This window comes from Diorhabda sublineata, chromosome 2, assembly GCF_026230105.1.
Source record: "Diorhabda sublineata isolate icDioSubl1.1 chromosome 2, icDioSubl1.1, whole genome shotgun sequence".
Lineage (NCBI taxonomy): Eukaryota > Metazoa > Arthropoda > Insecta > Coleoptera > Chrysomelidae > Diorhabda > Diorhabda sublineata.
In genome coordinates, this window is record NC_079475.1 from 16,836,639 (window position 1) to 16,858,011 (window position 21,373).

General features: G+C 33.8%; 1 protein-coding gene across 4 annotated transcripts in view; it reads right to left on the reverse strand.

Moving 5' to 3' along the window:
- Positions 1-21,373, reverse strand: part of LOC130440785 (mucin-2) — a 572,992-nt gene that overhangs the window by 20,296 nt on the left and 531,323 nt on the right. For all 4 annotated transcript variants that reach the window (XM_056774114.1, XM_056774112.1, XM_056774115.1 and 1 more), the window contains 2 exons: positions 2,962-3,215; positions 1,051-1,442 (listed from right to left, as the gene is read on the reverse strand). In XM_056774114.1, the coding sequence (XP_056630092.1) occupies positions 1,051-1,442; positions 2,962-3,215 (646 nt within the window). The remainder of the gene's footprint in view (positions 1-1,050; positions 1,443-2,961; positions 3,216-21,373) is intronic.

A 21,373-nucleotide genomic window follows, 5' to 3' on the forward strand; every position in this document is an offset into this window, starting at 1 on the left:
TTCAAAAATATATATTCTAATACAAATATTGACCTGTTTCAAGTAGAAAATGAATTTATCCTTCATTTTATGGTGAGGAACAAAATATAATTTGAGGAGATTCGAAGCATCTAAATTCAAATTTGTGCTTTGTTCCAAGAAAGCCTTTAGTGACATCGACATTGGTAATTGAATCATGGTCTTAATATTCTGACTTAACCTTAGAATAGAGAGTAAGGGGAAACGGACGCTGCCCATTTCGGTACATTAACTTTGAAGGACGGCAGCGGTTGGCCATTCATGACAATTTATGCTTCATTATATATGGTTGTTAGTAATGAAATATAATCTCCAGCAGAATTATCTAGTGATCTAATCACCTTTAAAATATGGTGCAGTGTAAATCCTCTGTGCCTCAACATTTCTACCTCTGTGTACCAATGTTTTTAAAACTGAAGTTTTATGTTATAAAAATACAATTATTACGCCTTATTAAGTCGCATCTCCGATATGTCTTTCCCTTCTGAGATACGTGTTTTGAGGCTTAATTTGAGAGAACTGTTAGATATTTACTCAGACTAAGCAGTAGGACTCAACGACAGGACTTCTTTAGAAGATTTAAAATATTTATTCTTCCTTCCCTATTCATCTTTGAACCCATTTGCCTAAACTGTAAGTACGCGTCTCCTATTTTAGAGAGTTCCACGTAGAAACGCGGAGAACGATCTTTATTTACCTACTACACGTTCAAATTTAGTTGAGAGCTGGATACTATATAATGCGAACTAAATGCACCATCATTTGCCAATTGACATGAAATCAATAGCGTCTTTTCACGCTTTTTGCGGGAATTTTGTAGATATATTCACTGAAAAGTACCTTCTACGCTGTAAACAACTTGTATATTTAATTCTCAACATTTTATACACAGATAGAAAATTGACTACAACTTTTAAGCCATTAGACGTAATTATTTCGGACAAATTACAGTATCAGTATACAAATTCGACAATTAATCATAATTAATAGTAATTGAAAAAAACTATTTTGGTCAAGAAAAATTGAACATACCTATGATTCAAGAATGTTTTTCTTCCTCCTATCGAATTTCCAACATTTTCCTGTAACTGGTCTTCCAATTCTTCTTCAGTTTTTTCTGGATAAGTTCTACTAGGTCTAAAATCATCGTAATGGACTGGTGGATCTACAGGACTTTGTATTGTAATTTCACCCAAAAACGTTTCCGTTTGCGATGGATCCCTATTATGAGTTTTCGAAAACAGGTGAGAATAATTTGGTCTCAGCGTTGTCGGTTTCAAGTTCGTAGAATCTTGGTATTGAATATTTTGAGGTGTCCGTTGTTGAAATGAAGATGCGGAACCAATTAATCTTTGTGAATTGATGTTTTGATTGTTGTTCTGGTAAGAGAACTGGTCGTATGGATTCGTTGGGTTATGTGGAAACTGTAACAGTGAAATTAGTGAATAATGGAACATTTTTCAGTCAGTAAATTTAGTATACCAAGTATATTTCCAATTACTCACAATAAACAATCAATTTAGAAAAAACATATACGGGCTACATTTTTCAAAATGGATAAAGAACTGAGACAGATTAAATATGGATCTATTGAGAAAATAAAATATATCTTTTAAAGACGATATGACGAGTGAAAAAGTGTGAATAAATATTCTTTAGCAATGACGGGTTGATGATCTAGTCTAAGGAACATACTGTTAATTAGGCGTCTCATCATATAATGTTGGAACTTGTCTCGAATAAGGTGTTAGGTAAGGAAAAAGAACTTTCTGCAACAGAAATCCATCATGAATCTTGTCCCGTAAAGGTGGCAAAATTATACGTGAAGATCAAAGAGCAAGAAAGATCTATAAAAAATCTGCGATGAGTGATAATCTCATTGAAGTAATTTGCTCCTTAATATCAAATTATTTGTAATCTTAGAACACTTTACAAATATTATCCAGTTTTGTATAACACGGACTAATAAGTTTCTGGATGCTCTGTGCTCGATAGGTATTGAAAATGCAAATCTGGTCGAATGGACGCTGTCCTAGGATTCATTAGAGAAGGAATAAAAATCTATCCTGAACTTTACTGTCGTGCTCTAGAGGAGCTATCTAGAACAAACATTGCAGCCTACTAATTTCTTAAGTTTTGTTTTCACACACCTTCACTTGAAACTTCTCTTTGAATTAGGTGTTCAGTTTTATGAACGGTTTCGTATATCCTGCCTCTTTCTGTGGATTCTTTCTAGTTGAAATCTAGAGTATTATATTCTACTAGTCTTAAGATTTGTTGTTTGGTGCTGTGCTTTCTCCTGAATCAAACTGTTCTACAGGTGGTGTGTCCAGAATTCTTGTTTGTTCGTCCAGTATTTTCAGTATCACTTTCTGTGCGATTTTACTCATGAAACAGCAAACTTCTCGGTCTATATTTTTGCGGAAAAGTGGAATCTTTTTCGGATTTTCTTGGAATGTCGGATTATGTCCATCGGGATGGTAAGTGTGCTTTTATACAATAATGCACGCTTACACTGCGCAAATTCAAATAAGTTTCAAAATTCTTTTTAGAGCTTGGACTTGATCTTCTGTGGCGATGGAAAATCAATTTGATACATTAGGTAAAACTGGAGGCGGCCACGTCATATAAAAAAGAATTGGTGATACGATAGGACTTGTGATTGAGAAATTAGATTGACTTTGATGAAAAATGTAATTGTTATGTAAAAACATTTTTGTTTCTTGTACTGGTTTTTTTTTTCATAGCGATTGGGTTTTTTACGAATTCTTCATTATAATTGCAGAAATTCATTATAGAAGAATCAATTAAATTAAATTGAAAACTGTGATGGAGAACCTTAAGACTCATCCAGAAATGACGCAAATAATGATAAAATGATTCTGACACCCAACCAATCAGAGTAATCACTACATGCGTTAGGGGAAGATGGATTATACTTACATTAATCACTTGCGTTCTAGGGGTGGAAGGAAATCTATACTGGGGTAAAGTCTGTCTTAGATGTACCGGCAGGTCCGATGTTTGTAGATCAGGATGTAAATAACTTCCGTGTTCAGGAGGGTCTAGTGGTTGAAATCCAGCCGGTGTCTGTCGGAAAGGGATAATTTCTGACGGGTTGATATACTGATTCTGGTTTTGTTGATAGGGAATAAACCCTCCCCTATTCTGATGTCCTGTATAAATATAGTCCTGGCCTGTAAATGAAAACCATTCTGTTAATGATAACATGTTTCATTTAGGAGGCGTGAAATTTGTTTTAAATTAGAGAGTAATTAGAGAGATGAAAAATCGTTTTTAGGGGTGGATACTCTTAACGAGATCGCTACGACGTGTGAACGATTTATTCTGGCATGCATATAGTGCGAGTGTTTCTTATGATTCGATAAAACGTATAGTTTAGTATAAACTATACTCGAGAGACTGAATAATTCAAGCCATCCATCATTTTTTTTCATCAGAAAATGGATTAATTTTTTAGAGATTGGAAATTACCGTTTGTTTGTAATCTTAGAGTTCAATAATAACAGCTGTCTTCAAATTTTTTCAAATCAGTCTGATATATTTGAATGAAACGCAAATAATTGGAAATTTGGTTCAACGCAGTTATAAATATACAACAACTGTGCAAGAGCTTTTAGTCAGGAGCCACTAACTTCGCACAGACTTTTGTCATGTGTCATTCCCCGTGTAAAATTTTTCTACCCATTTCTTTATCGGCGTTTACAGCCTCAGCAATCATCCGAATGCTCATTCAACGATCTGCACGCACAATTTGGTTGATTTTGGTCGCTGTTTGCGGAGTTGAAACAGTAAAAGAGCGACCTGGGAGCTGGTCATTTTCAGTGCTCTCTCGGCCCTCACTAAAGCGCTTACACCACCCAAAAACAAGCGTACGAGATAGAGAATTGTCCCCATAGACCTCTTTTAACTATTTATAGCACTCCCTTGTAGTTTTTTTCAATTTAACGAGAAATTTGAGATTGATACGTTGCTCCTAAAGTCGTACTAAATTTCAATCAGTTGTCAAATATTATTTTCAATTTTTGATATAATAAAAAATTTACAGTTGTCTGATTTCTTCTGTTTTAACATTAATTAATCATAATTCAAAATCAAATATTTATCTGTGAATTTTTGAATACGTTTTAGGAGTTATCCAACAGCTGCTTGTACTTGTTCTCCAGTAACTGCAATCACTTGCTTCTAGTGAGTCAATTCACGTCAAGTGGACTCCCCCTTCAGAATTTGACGATCGAAAACTGATTAAAATATAATTAATGGAAGTAACCATACTTAAAAATTATTCCACAAAACAAAAAATTTTCAATTTTACAATAATTTTCTACACTAGGAATTTTCGGTACCTCAAATTGAAAAAAGGTAAGAAATTTCTGGCGATCGTAATAAAATATCTTCTATATCATAGGAAATTCTTTTGCAAATTTCATTCGACTATTATCTTATTTTTTTTTACTTTCAAATGAAGAAATTGAAATTTTAATTACTCTGCACGACACACAAAGTTTGACATTCATAAAGGTGAACGTAGGCAGAGCGTGTTGGCATACGGGTGCTATTGGAGTTGTTCACAAATACTTGTAGCATTCATCTTGGTCAAAAATGTAATTTCTATGATTTTCGAAGTGAATTGAACCAACAGAAAGGTGTCGATCAACTCGCGTCGACTTTTGGTGATGAAACACCTTCTAGAGCCATCGTCATTCGCTAGTTTTCCAATTTCAATCGTGGTCGCACTTCACTACAGGCTCCATTTCTTGAGGGGAGTCCAAATCGGCTGTTGTAGCAGGAAACTGATATTTTAAGATCATCATTTGACATTTAGTGAGATTGAGAGATATTTGGGCATGAGTTCCATTCGCATACGTTAGTAATACACGAACATTTGGATGTCAAAAAGATTTCCTTACGTTGGATATCGCACCATAGGACAATCGCTTAAAAAAAAAGCTCGTGTCGATTATTGCAAAGAAATGCTGAAAAAAAATCAATCGCGGTGTTTCAAAATTTACCATAGCAGTCTTTGTAACTAATATCAGTATTTGATTTAAAATATACCAAAAAATTGGAAATTATATATTCGATTGAAGATTTTTAAATTGGGTTTATGGATCTATATGTTGATTCTACACAACATATCTGAATAACTTTTTATCGTATTTGCCACATGAAAGGTACTTTACTGTAGGGAAAAATTGGAAATTTCTAATTACTTCATTTACAAAAGTAAAACTATGTTACAAATTAGTTCTTAACCAATAAGGACTGCAATCATGATATTTCAAAATTTTATAAAACCGGTCATTTCACCTATCTGAGAACGCAGTATACATTATTTTCACGAACTTGTTCAATGATATAGACTCTGGAGCCGGTACTGTTCTATTATATTAATAGATAGTGAAGTTTGGTCAAATCGCTGATTATAAGGCGGAAATTACTTTGCATTGCTCTTATAAACTGTTCATATTGAGTTGGGCCGGTTTTTTTATGTAGAAAATTTCAAAGAAAGTCTCTACGACAAATTAGAAATTTCCAGGAAACCGAACATTCGAGAAAGTAAGATAGTGTATATAAAAGAGTCTCTAAAAGCCGAAGAGTCAGCGAATAATTTGAAGCCAAGGTGAACTGTTTGTCTAAAATCACCCCACCATTTTTTTCGATTTCCGATTTTCCGATTTCCTTATTTGAAATTTGTGAGGTATTCCACAAAAGCCCCTATAAAAAATATATTCTGGATGAACTTTATACATTCATGAATCCAAACTTGTCCTCAGGGGAACTGCGTTTAAGAAAAAAATATTTTGAAAAATCCAATAAGAGATGTCAGGATGTTTCTTTTCTCTATAGGGAAATTTTGTCACTCCGGAAACTGGAAATCTGATATTTTAATAGAATGGAAAAGATATCCTTGGAACAGAATTCAATTATCTGTACCCTCTAGCGAATCACAGTTGAAATTAATGACTTAAACGTTATAAAGTTATGGAATTAAATAATTGTCAAGAAAGGCATGGAATAATACAGTTAATTGATGGACCAAATACTTATTATTACCCAAATCCATTGAATGTGGCCTTGTAGTTCATCAATTCCTATTACAGGAAATTGAAATTCGAATTCTAAGATACACAAAGAGAACTGAATCTTTTAAAGGATAATAGAGTTTCATCAAGATTAGAGAGTAACTTCTTTAGGTTTCAATCTAAGGAATTTCTTTTCTATAGACGCTGAAGTAATAGGTGCATGGCGCTCATTTTACACTTGAAGACATTTTGTCAAGCGTAAAATCAATTCCCGTATTCGCTCAGCTCTATATACAGTAACCTCAATAAATTTGTGACTTTTATGTCACTAAAGAGTCTTCACAGTTAACGATCGAAAGGAGATCTAACATTCTATGTTATTTATTATATAGCGTTTAAGACGTTTTAAGAGAAATAATCTGTAACTAGTGAATAAATCTCGAAGAAATGCCCCTTGTTCGTCGTATCAAGAGGCAATAAATATAAATAGAAAGAAGCGTTGAAGCAAAAGCTTCGTAATGTCGTTCTGTTACATAAATTCAGTGACTAAACGCTCCATTTTATAGATTACAGTTAAAAGAAAGCACTGGAAAAGTTCAGTCATTATGATTATGTTTAGTAGTTAAGATAAGAAACAAAATTCCAATTTACTGGCACTTTATATACGATGATCGAATTCTTTAACAAATTCTGCGCAATTTTATTTCACAATTTTTGGTCTATCTTTCTAAATAATAGATGAGGGAGAGTGGCAACCTTGTTATTAAAAAATACCTGTAAGTCCACTTAGCCGATTTTGATAAACTTAATGTTATTTGAAAAAGCTCTGCTTTTGTCCTTTTCGTTTGGGCGAACCAGTATAATATAATAGACGGTTGAAAATTTATTGCTAGTCACACATTTCTCAAAATATCTCGGAACATGAGAAACATGTACAGCAATTCTTCTAGTATTTACGTTGCTAATTAAATTGCTTACGATTCAAAAATTTTGTATTGCTGGAACAAAGCTCTTCCAAACAACATCAATTTTATAGAAATCGGTTTAGAAAACCGGACTCATCGATATTTTTTCCCACTACTCACTACATTATTTGGAGAAATATACAGAAACTTGTGATAAAGAATGTGTAGAATTTGTTGAATTTGATTATCGTATACAAGGTGCGCTTTAGCCTGGTTTATAGTTTTATATCTTAAAATACGCCCTCTAGTGATGGATCTAAAATTCTGGAAATTATTTTTGTATATTTTTTGGTTCCACTTTTGCCATTTTTCCCCGAAGCTCTAATATAATCCGTTCCTGAGATATGGGCGAAAGACGTGTTTTGACATAATAATTTCCTGTTTAAAATTATCCAATTTTAAAAACATTGCACGAATGCAACCCAGACAATCTCTTGTGTGTAAATTGACACACCTCCTAATAGAAACCATTAGGATCTGTTAATAATCTGTTTGGGCGATACAAAGCGTTGTTTTACCCCCCAATAATGTATCGTCTCGAATTACCAAATTTTTCTCTTATATCATTGAGTGTGAAGAATTATTAATTTAGCTATCTAATTCGAGGATTGTTGTATTCATTAAGACTCATGATACATGATCCTAATGGGGACCCATATCATAGTTAATTGATTCCAAGTGTTCCCTAGAAACTCCATTAATGTATCAAATTACGTACTTTATTTTATATCGATATGTCTCTAACGACCATATATATAAATATTTATAGCCTTTTGTACAATAGGATTTTTGTATTTAAACAGATACGAGGTCTTTAATAGTCTGACATTCGTCGAGTATGGTTGTCATATTACCGAAACCGAGTTTATCCAATTATTTTATTGTGTAATAAAGTTTATTCTACAGTAATTTTAATACAAAAACTATGGTCTTATTTGTCCACCCAGTAAATAACTGTTGCCTCAAACTATTTCAAATTATTTTCAGTGAACAGTGACAAGTAGACGTTCAAATTAAAGACTCAATATTGGTACAAAAAAACAAAGAACTTACTTAGAGAATAATGTTTCATGTCAATAAAAACATATGACACGGTCTGAGACATAATAAACTGTATAAACTCAAAATGGAACTATTAATATGTAACCAGTTGTTTTTCTTATGATATCATACATCATTTGAGAGGATTTTGAATGAGTATTGCCTTCATAATAGAAATTTTAATGCAGTTTCCATCCCTAATAACAACAATAAAATTCTTAAATTGCAGTCTTCAGTGGCTGAAGTCAAAACGTAGTCAGTATCTTCCTAAAGTATTATTTTCTGAAGTATATCTAGTTTCTGTTAATTTCTTAAATGCCTATGATTAACACAAGATATTTTTATCGTCTACCATTTCAAAAGCAGTATTTTTTAAGCCTTCACTTAAACCTTTCGACTCGTAGCCATATCATTTCACGGGGTTCTTCTATTCACATGTACATAGCAAAATTGATAAACGAATGAATGAAAGTTGCGTACAAGGAAGTTCTTTCAAATTCTTATTCCCAAAACGTCTGTTCAAAAATACATAATCTTGTATCTTCGAGCTCCATTGAGATAGGGCTATTCAGTTGACGTTTGTAGGAAACAAAATGTAACTCTTATTATCAAATTAGCAAATTAGAAAAAGTGAAGAGAGTAGGAAAAAATCAAGTCTTTCCTCACTGAAGACTCAAGAGTAGTTATCGCCAATAGCCGATAACGATATATCACATGAAGGAAAAGAACCAGAAGTGGAAATTTTCACAAGTCAATCATCGTGTGTCCTATGAAGATGATCTCTTTAAATACTTTGACTAATTGTGGATGATCTCGTGAATTTCTTCATTACAGGTATATTTTGATTCAACAACCAGCTTATCCATTCAGCTCTCAATTAGTATCCTGTGGATATTTTCTAATAGTAGTCAGAGAATTGAATTATGGAAATATATTCATTTCTATGCAAATTTTAGATACAGAACTGCTATTGCTGTTTTCAATGGAAACCAATTTATTCAACATTTCCAATTTCAATCTGGCCATATATTCGTTCACGCATCGGATAATAGAAAAGTTTTATTGAAGAATATTGTTTTACAAAAAAAATCTTTATGGAATATGTAATTTTATTGGAAATTTTTCCTAATATTGTTACGTGATGTTATCTTGAAAAATGTACGTCAAAAAATATATGAAAAGAACTTAGTGGAATTTGTATCGAAGAATTCAAATATAAGTTTTTCAAATACGAATATTCACGAAAGGAATCATGTTATGCATACATAGCTGTCTGAGATAATATTTTAAATTCTGTATGAGTTCGATACGAAGAGATAATATAAAATTTACAGATCAGTTGCTTCTCAATTATTTAATAACATGCAACGCATATCACAAAAAAAGTTCTTCTGCAATCTGTATATTATATTATATCATATATCGTTTTGGCTTTACAGACACAGACGATATTTGGTACACGACTCCATATCTGATTGTTCTTAGTATACCTACTTAAATCTTTTAGCGACATTCGCAGAGTAGATGCTCTGCTGTTTCCATTTCTTGCTCGCAGAATCTGCAGTTGTCGTCTTCTTACATGCCCATCGTTTTAAGGTGGTATTTGAGGGGACAGTGACCCATCATAAGACCGACCACCAGTATCATGTAGTTTCTGGCCATCACGAGTTCTTCAGACTTTTTAGCTGACATGGTTATAAATCTCTGGGATTGTCTTAGGTCCGGAGTGTTTCTCCAATAAGACTCCAACTGATTCTTTAGCCATTTGTTCAGTTCGTTATTGATACGGCATCTCGTGAGGCCACAGTAGGGTTCTGGTCCAAGATATGGAGTCGTTTCCCATTTTTTGGTAAAGCTGTCCTGGTATTCCTGTTGGCCAGGAAGCCACATTAGAGTTACTTTGTTTTTGTTAGCTGTTGGATGTGCTCTCAGGACCTTCAAGGCCGCTTGGCTATCTGAGAGAATGTATATGTGCTTTTTAGAGAGGTTTTTATCCAAACACTCTTAAGCACATTTGTTGATTGCTGGCAACTCTATATGAAAAATGGTGAGTCATGTTCCTAGGTAGGTATGAAGAACTTGCATTTTGGTTCAGAAATGCCTAGCCCAGTTTTTATGTAAGCTTCGAACTGTTTGTGCACATTTGGAGCTTGCGTAAGATTTTTGTTGACTCATGATTGGCGCTCGTTACTCACCACTTCGAATGGGGTATCTATGTCCAATGCTATGCATTTGGTTCATTAGTTTGTCACAGCTATAGAATCAGATTTCCTGAGTTTAATTTTACTGCCTGAATTATCCTGTGGGCATCGCTAAACGCCTCGTTTTTCAATTTGAGGTGAAGAGGAGGTACATTCAGTAGCGCCTCGAGGGTGTAGTAGGGCAGGTTGGTACTACCTAGACAGATTAGCCTTTGAATCTTGTTTAATTTTTTCTGAGATGCCGTTTGTTTAGTTTTCGACCCCAAAACAAGCATTTGATATGTGATTATGGGTTTGATGACTGTTTGCTATATTCAGAATACCATTTAGGCTTTAGTCCCTATGTTTTGCCAATAAACTTGCGACCATAGTCCATATAGCTGCAGCGGCTTTCGCAATTACCTTGTCGAAGTGATTCTTCCAAGTAAGTATTTTATCTAAGATGACTCCTAGATATTTTTTTTCATTGAAAAGTATTAAGTTGGTTCCATTGAGGATAGGTGCGCTAATATTTGCCTTCCTCCTTCTTGTAAATGAGACTATTGATGTTTTGCTGGGATTGATCGCGAGTTGCTCTTCGATACCCCATTTTTTTGATCGTGTTTACGGCCATTTGCATCCGGGCCTTCATGCATGCCTCTTACTACTACTACTAGATCATATGTGTAGTCCTGAACTGTAAATCTGGCGCTGTTAAGTTCAGTGAGGATTTTCTTCTTTTGCAATCTACTATCTATATAATTATTCTCCTCCTTATATTGTAAACAGCGCATTTTGACGACGGGTTGTAAGTCATACACTCGCAATTATACTGTCTGACGCGCGTTTTGATAACCAAGTTATCGTCTTTAAAGACTGAAGGTGAACTGTTGGTGTAATGGTAGTCTCAACAGTGTGTTCAGTATGAATATCACCGACGGTTCCAGAAATTTCAGCTTAGGATTGTAAGTTACTTTATCACTCTTGGGTGGCAATATAAAACGTATTTTTGTGTGTGCTCCAACGGCTAAGGGTTATTAGCACTTAAACGTCCGTTATTCCTCTATAAATTACATAAGTTATTTCATCTCGACATTCACTACACATTATTTTACAATTTTATGACGTAAAAGTAATGTATTGTTGTTTATTTTTGTTTTAGTATTATTAAATTTGTGTTCACTTCATTGGAAATTTGTTTTTTTCTCACCTTCTGAAAAACATACGCTTTTACCGTATGTAGAGCCTCTCAGGGAGAATATCAAAGGCTACTGAAAAGTGTCATCTCTTCTTTTTGATAACTTTCTACCATATCAGCAATATACAAGCAGATTTTGTGCAATATATGTTTAAGGCAAGTTAACGACAGAATATTATAACAAGTATTTGAAAATTGGACATATGAACATATTTAGCGAATGAAAATTGAAGAGCACTATCAATCAAATGTATCGTAAGGAAGCTAAAAAAAGGCTTAAGTGTAATGTTTTTGGCATTTTGGAACTTGTAACGCAAAAAAAATTTGGAAACACAAATAACTCGAAAAGTAAGAGAAATTCGAAAAAAACTGTTCAATCAAAAAATGAAGAGTACACAATTTTCTACGAAAAAGGTTTTCAGTCATTTTCTCTTTGGAGCCACTATTTGTGAGTAAAACTCCGAAAGCCGGAGCATCCGCTCGCGAATTCCCGCAAGTGCGAATTCAACCCAATTTACGTTCCAGGTGCACATGGAATCTGATGTAACTCTTGGAAAACTACTTCGTTTTCAAAAAATAAAAATACATCATGATGATTACGATCTCTATTTTCTACTCGGGTATGTTAACATAATTTCCACCTTGGGAAATTTTCGAAAATCCTGCGTGTATACGAGGATGTATTGAAAAATTCTTAGCTTACTATAGAACCAAACAAAATTTCAATGTCAAAATATTTTATTACTCAACATATTCTCCAATTAAGAAATTGGATAAATTTATTACATCGAACCTGCAACGTCTCTAGAAAAAAATGTTTCTTCTTGCTCTGCAAACCAGACCTCTACAGCTTTTATAACCTCCTCGTTGGAAGAAAATTTACGACCTTGAACTTTTTTTCAGTTTAGGAAAGAGATGATAGTCGGACGGAGCCAAATCTGGTGAATAAGGTGGTGTTTTAGTAATTCAAACCCTAAATCACGAATTTTTTGCATGGCAATATGAGATGTATGTGCAGGGGCGTTGTTCTGCAAAAACAATTAATCGCCGCAAAGTCCATTGTATTCGACTTGCAGATAATATTGCGGTGGCTGCTAGGCAGAAAAAGGAATGAATGAAATTCTTGATACTGTAGTTGATGTTCTGAATGAATATAAGTTGAAGAAGTGGAACCATGTTAATTGAAGAAATAAATGGCGCTTCACACTTCAATTCCTCGAGGTCGTTATCAATATTGATAACAGAACTAAAAAGATACAAAAAATTGATTTAGTTTCAAATGAATAAGAGACAGGGAGAACTGCTTTGTGGTCAAAGAACTGTTAAAATTTGTAGAGAGAAGATTGTAAAACTAAAAAATAAACATAAAAATAACCCAATAAAGATACAAATAAAATAAAATTTTAATATACAGAAGAAAATCACAATGAATAACAAAATTATAGGTAATAGTAATAGGTAAATAATAAATAAGTCCATAGCAAAAATGAAACCAGAATGCAACATGCCCAAAATTAAATCTTATTATTAGAATTTACAGAGTAGAAGGCACTTTCCAATAAATATGCTCTCAAATTATTGCGAAATGCGGGAAGAAATGATATAGATTTGAGTTCATTTGGCAAGTGATTGTGCATTTCTTTGCATGGTAAAATATTGAGCCCTTAACTAATTCTGAACGTGGATAGCCGTGCAACGATCATTTAGAAACTGGAGAAGCGTGTTTACGAATTAGGGAAACGGATTCAGAGTTGAATAAGGAAGAAAGAGTCAGAATTTTTAATTTTTTATAGAAGTCCCGGCAGTGAGCTCTGCTGTTTAGTCCATATAAATATTGAACAGCTCTTTTTTGTAGTTTGAAGACTCGCTCAAATTGAGTCGTACCACATGTATCCCGGAAGGTCAGGGCATATCGGAGATGCGACTCAATAAGGAGATAATAAACTGGATAAGCTCAGTTCTCTGAGCTGAAACTGATCGCAGCGCAAAACAGGAGGAATTTGATCTTTTAGATAAGGCGGCAATATGTAAGGAATTTTCTACAACAAGCCCTAAGAATTTTACAGATTCAACGACGTCAAATGTGATGTTTTTAATTGAGTTGAGACACAGAAGATTGGGATCGCACCATTATTGAAAGGTGATTAGATCAATAGATATGGTCCTATGAAGTGCTGTGTGATCAGAGTTGCTTCAAGACAAACTGGTATCGTATGAATAATTTAGATCATATTTTTAAACTTTCTTATATATAATATTAAAACGTTATACTTTTAATTATAAAATATCATTCTCTGTAACTGATATCCGAGGTTTTTATCGTTTTAATTCCCCAGGTGGTCTACTAAATCTATATTTTTTTATATAAAAGAATTCTTAAATAAGTATTGTATTAATTATTGTGGAAAAAGAACTCTAGTTAAAATTTATAAATAAATAGAAGTTACAGTAAATTACTAGGACTTATATTCAAATTAGCAATCGTGTGTAGAATCCATATAGAAAAGCTGTTTGCAATTCAAATGGTTAAAAACATCCGAGGTGTGATTATATCGGACTGTGAATCCGCTATTTCATCAAAAGGAACAATTGGTAGGGATTAAATTGGGTAATTCTACGGGACATTAAAAAATTACGTTTGGATTTGGATGTGGATAAAGGGGAAACGAACGTACAAAAGAGAATGACAAGAGGGATCAATTAGCCAAACAGGCATTATGAATTAAAATTATCATTACAAATTCTGTGAAAAAAACGAATTCCGTACTTCCTTGAAATATACAGACCACTCAGTCACCATTATTTTTGACAGTGATATTTCGTTACATTTTCACGATTCAGACATCTCGCGGATATAGAGATAAAACTAAGTACGAGGGCCGATAGGCTACAAATAAAAGTTTTTATAAAACAATAATTTTATCACCAAAATATTGGTACACATACGGTTACTTTTCGACATTTGTCATATCTATGACAAGATTTTCAATACCCTCTTCAAAGAAAGTTGCCGCCAATGTAGCCTAACCTTTCAGTAACAATAGAGTACAAAACAGACCTTGAAAATTTTGGAAATTCCATAGACAAAGCAGTAATGATGAATCTGCGGTTTTCTTCAACCATTCTGGCAACTCGTTAAACCACGTCATCTGACACGACAGATTTACGTCCTTGGCTCCCTTCATAATGCACATCATTACGGCCACCTTTGAACTTTCGACACCATTCACGCACAACACCATAACTCATAAAGATTTCCTCATACACACGACTAATTTTCCGACGGATTTCTGCAGCACTATGACCTTCAGCCTGTAGAAAACGATTCACACTTCGTAATTCACATTTGGCGAGAGCATCAATAATAGCGGACATGTTTATGTGGCTGTAACACAACGCCGACTGACGCCTGAAAGTAAAAAATGGCGAAGTGTGTGGTATGAGAGCTTCTTCTGCCCGCGTATCGTCTGCACGGAGTGATCAGAAGATAAAAAAACACGGCCCTCGTAACTTGAATTTAGAGATATCAACATTAGTATATTGTTAAAGTATTCTTCCTTTTAATGCTAAAAGTGGATGATTCACAAACTTAGTTTAATGCTATTTATTGGTAAATGCTAAAACTAGACAATTAAAAGACGTAGAAATATTTTTTCTATTAACTAGGCAACTTAAGACACCACAAATTTTTCATCAAAATCAGAAACTAGGGGAGACAATTTATTGTACTAATTAGACAACTATAGCTACCTACTTTTTTAATTTAAATATCCATACAATCTAAGTAGAATTTAAAAAAAGGGATTCAAAAAGCAGGTAACTTTCTTTTTGAATTGAGTAATAGTGGTAGATTGAGTTACCTCTAGAAATATTCAGATATTATACTATAGAAGACATTGTGGTCTGTTAATTTGTTTGCATTAAATTCACAATCTTCGTTTGTATTGTTGTGTATATTACATATTTAGGACGAATTGCAAATAAAGTGAAAATGTATAGAAAAAAACTAATAGTAGATATGTGTCTTAAGGAATGCTGATAATATTCCATGTGAACATTCTCAATTCCTTTATCTTAATACCTATGTTAAGGGTGAATAAATACATGTATTTCCAAAATTCGAACTTCTAACACAAATTGTATATTAAATTTCTCATGAAGCCTTCGAAACCATGATACAAAGAATAAAGAACTAGAACCTAGGTTAAAAAACACTAATCACGAGAGCCGTTTTTTTCAAACTCTACGCGGGCAGAAGAAAGCTACATGCGCTGTAGGCGACTGCGAAGCTCTTACACTATACACTCCGCCATTGATGACATTCAGACATCCGTCGGCGTTGTTCTACAGCCCCGCCATTATTGATGCCCCCACCAAGTGTGATTCGTTTTTTACAGGCTAAAGGCCATAGTGCTGCAGAGATCCATCCGAGAATGAGTTGTGTGTATGAGGAAAACTTCATGAGTGATGGCGTTGTGCGTGAAAGTTGTGGAAAGTTTGAAGATGGCCGTAATGATGAGGGGTGCCAAGGACGCAAATCTGTCGTTTCACATGACCTGGTTCAACGAGTTGACAAAATGATTCAAGAAAACCGCAGATTCACAATTACTGCTTTGTCTATGGAATTTCCAAAAGTTTAAAGGTCTGTTTTGTACTCTATTGTTACTGAACGGTTAGGCTACATTGGTGGCAACTTTCTTTGAAGAGGGTATTGAGAAGCTTGTCCACGGATATGACAAATGTCTCCAACTCTTGGGTGATTATGCCGAAAAGTAATGGTAAATCTTTCTGTAATAAAACTATCGTTTCAAATGAACTGAAACTGAAAAAACGGCCCTCGTAATTAAAGAAAGGCTAAATAGTCTTGTGTCAACGTTGAACTTTTTTGTTATAGATTTCTCACCTGATGAGCCCCAGTCTCTGCCTAGTTAAGGGATTCAGTCAAATAACTCAGAAGAAGCCTCCCGAAAGCGAACAATTACAAAATTATCTTCTTCAAGTAATTTCACGCATCTACATACTCGAATGGCCTTTATCTGGTCGGTAATAACCGCTTCAATATTTTTCCAACTATGAAATTTTGTCCGTTTAGATGAATTTCTAATTCAGTAAAAAATCTAGAGGACTCACATTAGGTCAGTAAGGAGATTGGCGAGCCAAACGAATGTTTTTACTGATAAAAAATTTGTATATTGAAAAATGTGTAAATATTCTCGTCTCTAATTTATGAATCAAAATCTGATGATCAATGGTGTGACAAATTTTACTTGTTTTCAATTACTCTGAACATTTTCATTGGTTCTTGGAGATGCGCTCTTTTTCAGCATCGACCCTTCTAAAAATTCTTCTAATCATAGAATCACCTAGACTCTTGACAAAACAATTATCCTCAAATTTTGCAAGAGTTTCTTTTGCATTGTATCCAAATTTTAAGTAATATCCAGGAAAACTTCATTGCTAGAAATTTAATTATTTTTTTTTAAGACGCACTCAAAAACCAATGTATTACAGAGAGGGAGAGGTCAAAAGATATGTCATAAAAAAGGTTTTAAGCTCAAATACCACATACCAATGAAGAACACGATCAACAGAAAAGAGCAAAATAATTTATACGAAAAGAAGGTATTAATGAAAATGTTCTTTACCAAGAATTGAAAAGTCTGTATGAATATCTATCATTAACAAGTTTCATAAGAACTTAAAGAATTGGATGGTATGAGCATACTGAAAGGATGCCGCAACATGAATACACAAAAAGGGTAATTGAAGAAGGGTGGAAGAAGAGGATGGCCAAAAAATTGTTGTATGCAGTGCTGGAAGATATTAGAGAGGTAGAACCGAACTATGAAAAAGAATTGCAACAGCAGTTTAAGACCGATATATGTATATATTCACAAATTTGTTAATTTTATAGACAACATGTTGTTAGTTTTTAACACGTTGAGCACGGGTGCGGTTCATACGCCCGCAACTAAACTTTCCCTATAGCCCAGAGGGGTTCTATGGACCGAACGTCGTATTTTATTTCAAACATTCTCCACGGTCCAAGGGACCGTAATTAAATGTGTTTCATAATTTGGTTGGATCGTCTTGGATTCTTGGAACATTTCTCTACACTTGGTCCACTTGATTTTCTTCCATGATCTTCAATTTTATTTTAAAACAAAAAATCTAGGTTTTTATATCTTTTTTGTTTTCTTCAACATTGATATTTTCAATTTCATTTTATTTCAATGAAAGACATAACAAATTCAAACACTCGAAACTTATAATAAAATATTACAATATAAAAACAACAACAAAAAATATTTTTCCGCGAAACACGGAATGGCGTCTCTTAATCACCGTGGTTTCTTCTTTCAGTAGCTACTTTTTTATACTTATTTGGTTATCAGTAATTGGTCTATTCTTTTTTGTTATACTTTGTAGTGTTGTAGCTTGCCATTCAATCAGATGTATTTGTTACAGTAGACCACGGTTTGAGGCTTTACAACCACTGATAATCGTCTGTCAATGCTCTCATCAGCATGCTATGTAGAAAGCGTCACTCACTGGGGAAAGTTTTAGCGGTTTTACTGGGGCTCAGAGCGGGACATCATTTTTTCGCACTTTTTATTTCAAATAAGTTTTTTCTCCTTTTTATCTATCTACAATACCCCAAATGGAGTGTAAAAACACAAAAAAATTTTTTGTGTCCTGGAAAAAGATTATCAATTTTTGAGGCTCAACGTGTTAAGCCTTGAGATTCCCAATAAACTGACTTATCTCAACAACTCTTCCTATTCATACTCAGTCCAAAAAATTATTTAACACCACATTCCAATTTATTTGGAAGAACAGCATCAAATGATATACAAGGTGTTTCTATATTCGACAGACAACGCTCTACCACAAAGAGATCTCAATAAATGATTCGTTTTGGTATAGGAATACGAAAACTCACGGGAATTTGCTTCAATGGCGTAAAACATAGGGGGAAAAGTGACAATTAACCCTGACAGCGCGCCATTGGTTAAGTTTGCTACCAAATTTGGAAAAAAATTCAAAGGCGTTCATATCTCAGCAACTAGGCCCCTTAAGGGTTCGTATTCCTATATCAAAATGAATCATTGATTGAGATCTCTCTGTGGTAGAGCGTTGTCGGTCGAATATAGAAACACCCTGTATACAGATGAGTATGCTTATTATACATTATGAAACAGTCTTGTCAAGTTTTAGGCCCAAAATGAGGCCATCCTCAAATTGGGATCGTGGAGTCAAATGTAGAGTTACTGTTACATTTTAAAGCATTTCAGGATATATTAGTCTGAATTCATATATTATTCGTCGTCTAGATTTTTCTAATAAGTTCAGCTTCATAAATTTTGCTCCTGAATAAACCCCGCAAAAAGAAATTCAGGAGCGTCAGATCGTGGAATCTTTATCTATCTAATAAAATAAAGCTTTTTCTATTAATCAATTGCCTAGGATATCAATTAAATCGTTCCCTTACATTTTTTTCTAATATGGATTTGCGTCGTCTTGTTGAAAAATTGTAAGCCTAGAATTGTTAATGTTTCGAAATCGTATTCAAACTTCTCTTCTAAATTTCTTAGAATATAATAAACACTATTAATTATAGAGATGAACTGTTGTGCTGTGTGGTCTACTTTATATAAATACGTACAAAAAGATTTTAATATTTTTACATAATTGACAGTCGCAAAAATTTTATTTTCTATTACAATGTCAAACTTTGTACTGTGCTTATTCCATTATAAAACGTAGAACCCATTATAAACCTCATCTTATTTGATTGAAGTATCCTTCTGGTTTCTAAATAAAGAGAATAAATTAAGCCAATGATATTAGGAGAGTATTAGATCGAATTTCGATCAATTGGATGATCCTTTTTTTGTTTTACCCATAGATATGCACATCGTATAATAGTCATTGTATTTATGGCATGATTTGAAAAACAAACTTTGACACTCTTGGTCTAGCATCCTATAATTACCACTTGAACCACATGAATCATTTTGTTGTAGACGTAGACAACAAGGATGATCTTCATAGATGCTTGATCATAAAAGGAAAGGACAAGTTCAAAAAAACATTGGCATATTTCTACTCATTTGACGAAGTATTCTACTTATCGGAAGAATTGCGAGTGATTAAATATTAACATTTTTCACTTGACTGTACTGAAATAGATTTTTTGCCACCTCTTCATGTTAATTTGATGAAAATTTTATCTTGTTATAAAGTTCAAATGTTTCCTCAAATGACAGCCATCTACCTTCCAGTGGTAAGATTTAATACCGACAAAACATTTTCCTTTACCTCCACGCTCATAAATTTCATCGGGACAAGTGAATCTGGGCGCACTAAGCAGCATCCCTTCTTTCTCTTTAGAGAAATCTCTAGTTCTTATCACTAAAATATGCTAATCATGATCTACAATTTATGTGGATAAAATCAATTATTTTCAGTTCTGCTCTATTTCGCCTTTTTCATTCTTTCCAGATGGAGATACCTCATTTAACTCATTCACTATAGTTGTACTTGACATGTGGTAACAACCATTATCACGAAACTACTTATTAACCCCTTGCAACCCACAACCATAAATTTTAAAATAGACAAACAACCTTTCATGACTTATTTTTGAATATAATAAAACACGTATTTATTGAAAAATTAATATATTCATATATTTTGTTGAAAATTATTTTTATTATTTTATTGAAAAATAAAAGTATGATATATCTGTCACATCGATATAATATTTCTTTTTTTCTATGTGGCGTAGAAATCTAAGAAACAATTATTTTTTCGTGCAATTACACGCGAAGTCAGTATTTCGCGTTCTCAGCAAAGTTCACGAAATTTAATTTCGCGTTACCCTATAGCAACAGCCGCGAAACCAAACACCACTTACAAATTTGACATTTGTAAAATACTACAAAGACAAGGATCATTTTTTATTGAATACCAACAAATACATAAGTACTTATATTATTTAGGATCAATATTAATATCAATTTTACAGTTTGTATTATTAATGAACAATATTGATGGGTTAGGCCAGTTCCTTGCCAAAGGTAAAAAAAGGCAACAAGCTCACAGAACCGAAACTCTGCCCCAGAAATGGCGGATATAAAGATGACGAACCATACACGAAAAAGGAAAACGATTTGGAAAAAGAGAAATGTACTTCGCTTCGCTACCTGGAACATAAAAGCACTTAGCAACATGGAACAAAAAGCTGCTAAAGAGCTCGGGGATAACATCTGTGGGGACGAAATTAATAACGCCTTCTTTGATCGCAAAATGAACTACAAGTAGACGCTCAGTAATACCAGACAACAACAATCGACGATTGACTACATCGTAACTAACAGGTTGGTACACCACAAATACAGAACCCTAAACTCGGTTGATGTGGGCAGCGATCACAGATTACTACTAGGAAAAATTGAAATTGGGATAAAAGTGAAAAATAAGGAAAAACTAGAACCAGGGACACAAACGCTAAAAATAAACGTTGAATCACTTTTGTTATTACTATAAAAGAACTTACCAAAAGCAATTACAGGAGAAAGTTGACAAGAACCCAATAAGCGGAGCAGAAAGAGTGAAAGAAAGCTGGGATAAACTAAAACTGAACATAACAGAAGCCCTTGACACCCGAAAAATAAAACAACAAATCAGGGTCCCAATAAAACCCCATGGTTCTGCAACGAAGTCAAAGAACAATTATCAAAAAAAGAAAGGCTTATCTAAAACACATGACAACAAAAACTACTAAAGACTAAGATGATTATAAGAGGACTAGAAACGAAACCAATATAGTAGTAAGGCAAAAAAACAATATTGGGAAGCATTTTGAGAATAAATTGAAAATGACCTTCAAAAACAAAAGAAACTTGGCTCCAATATCTT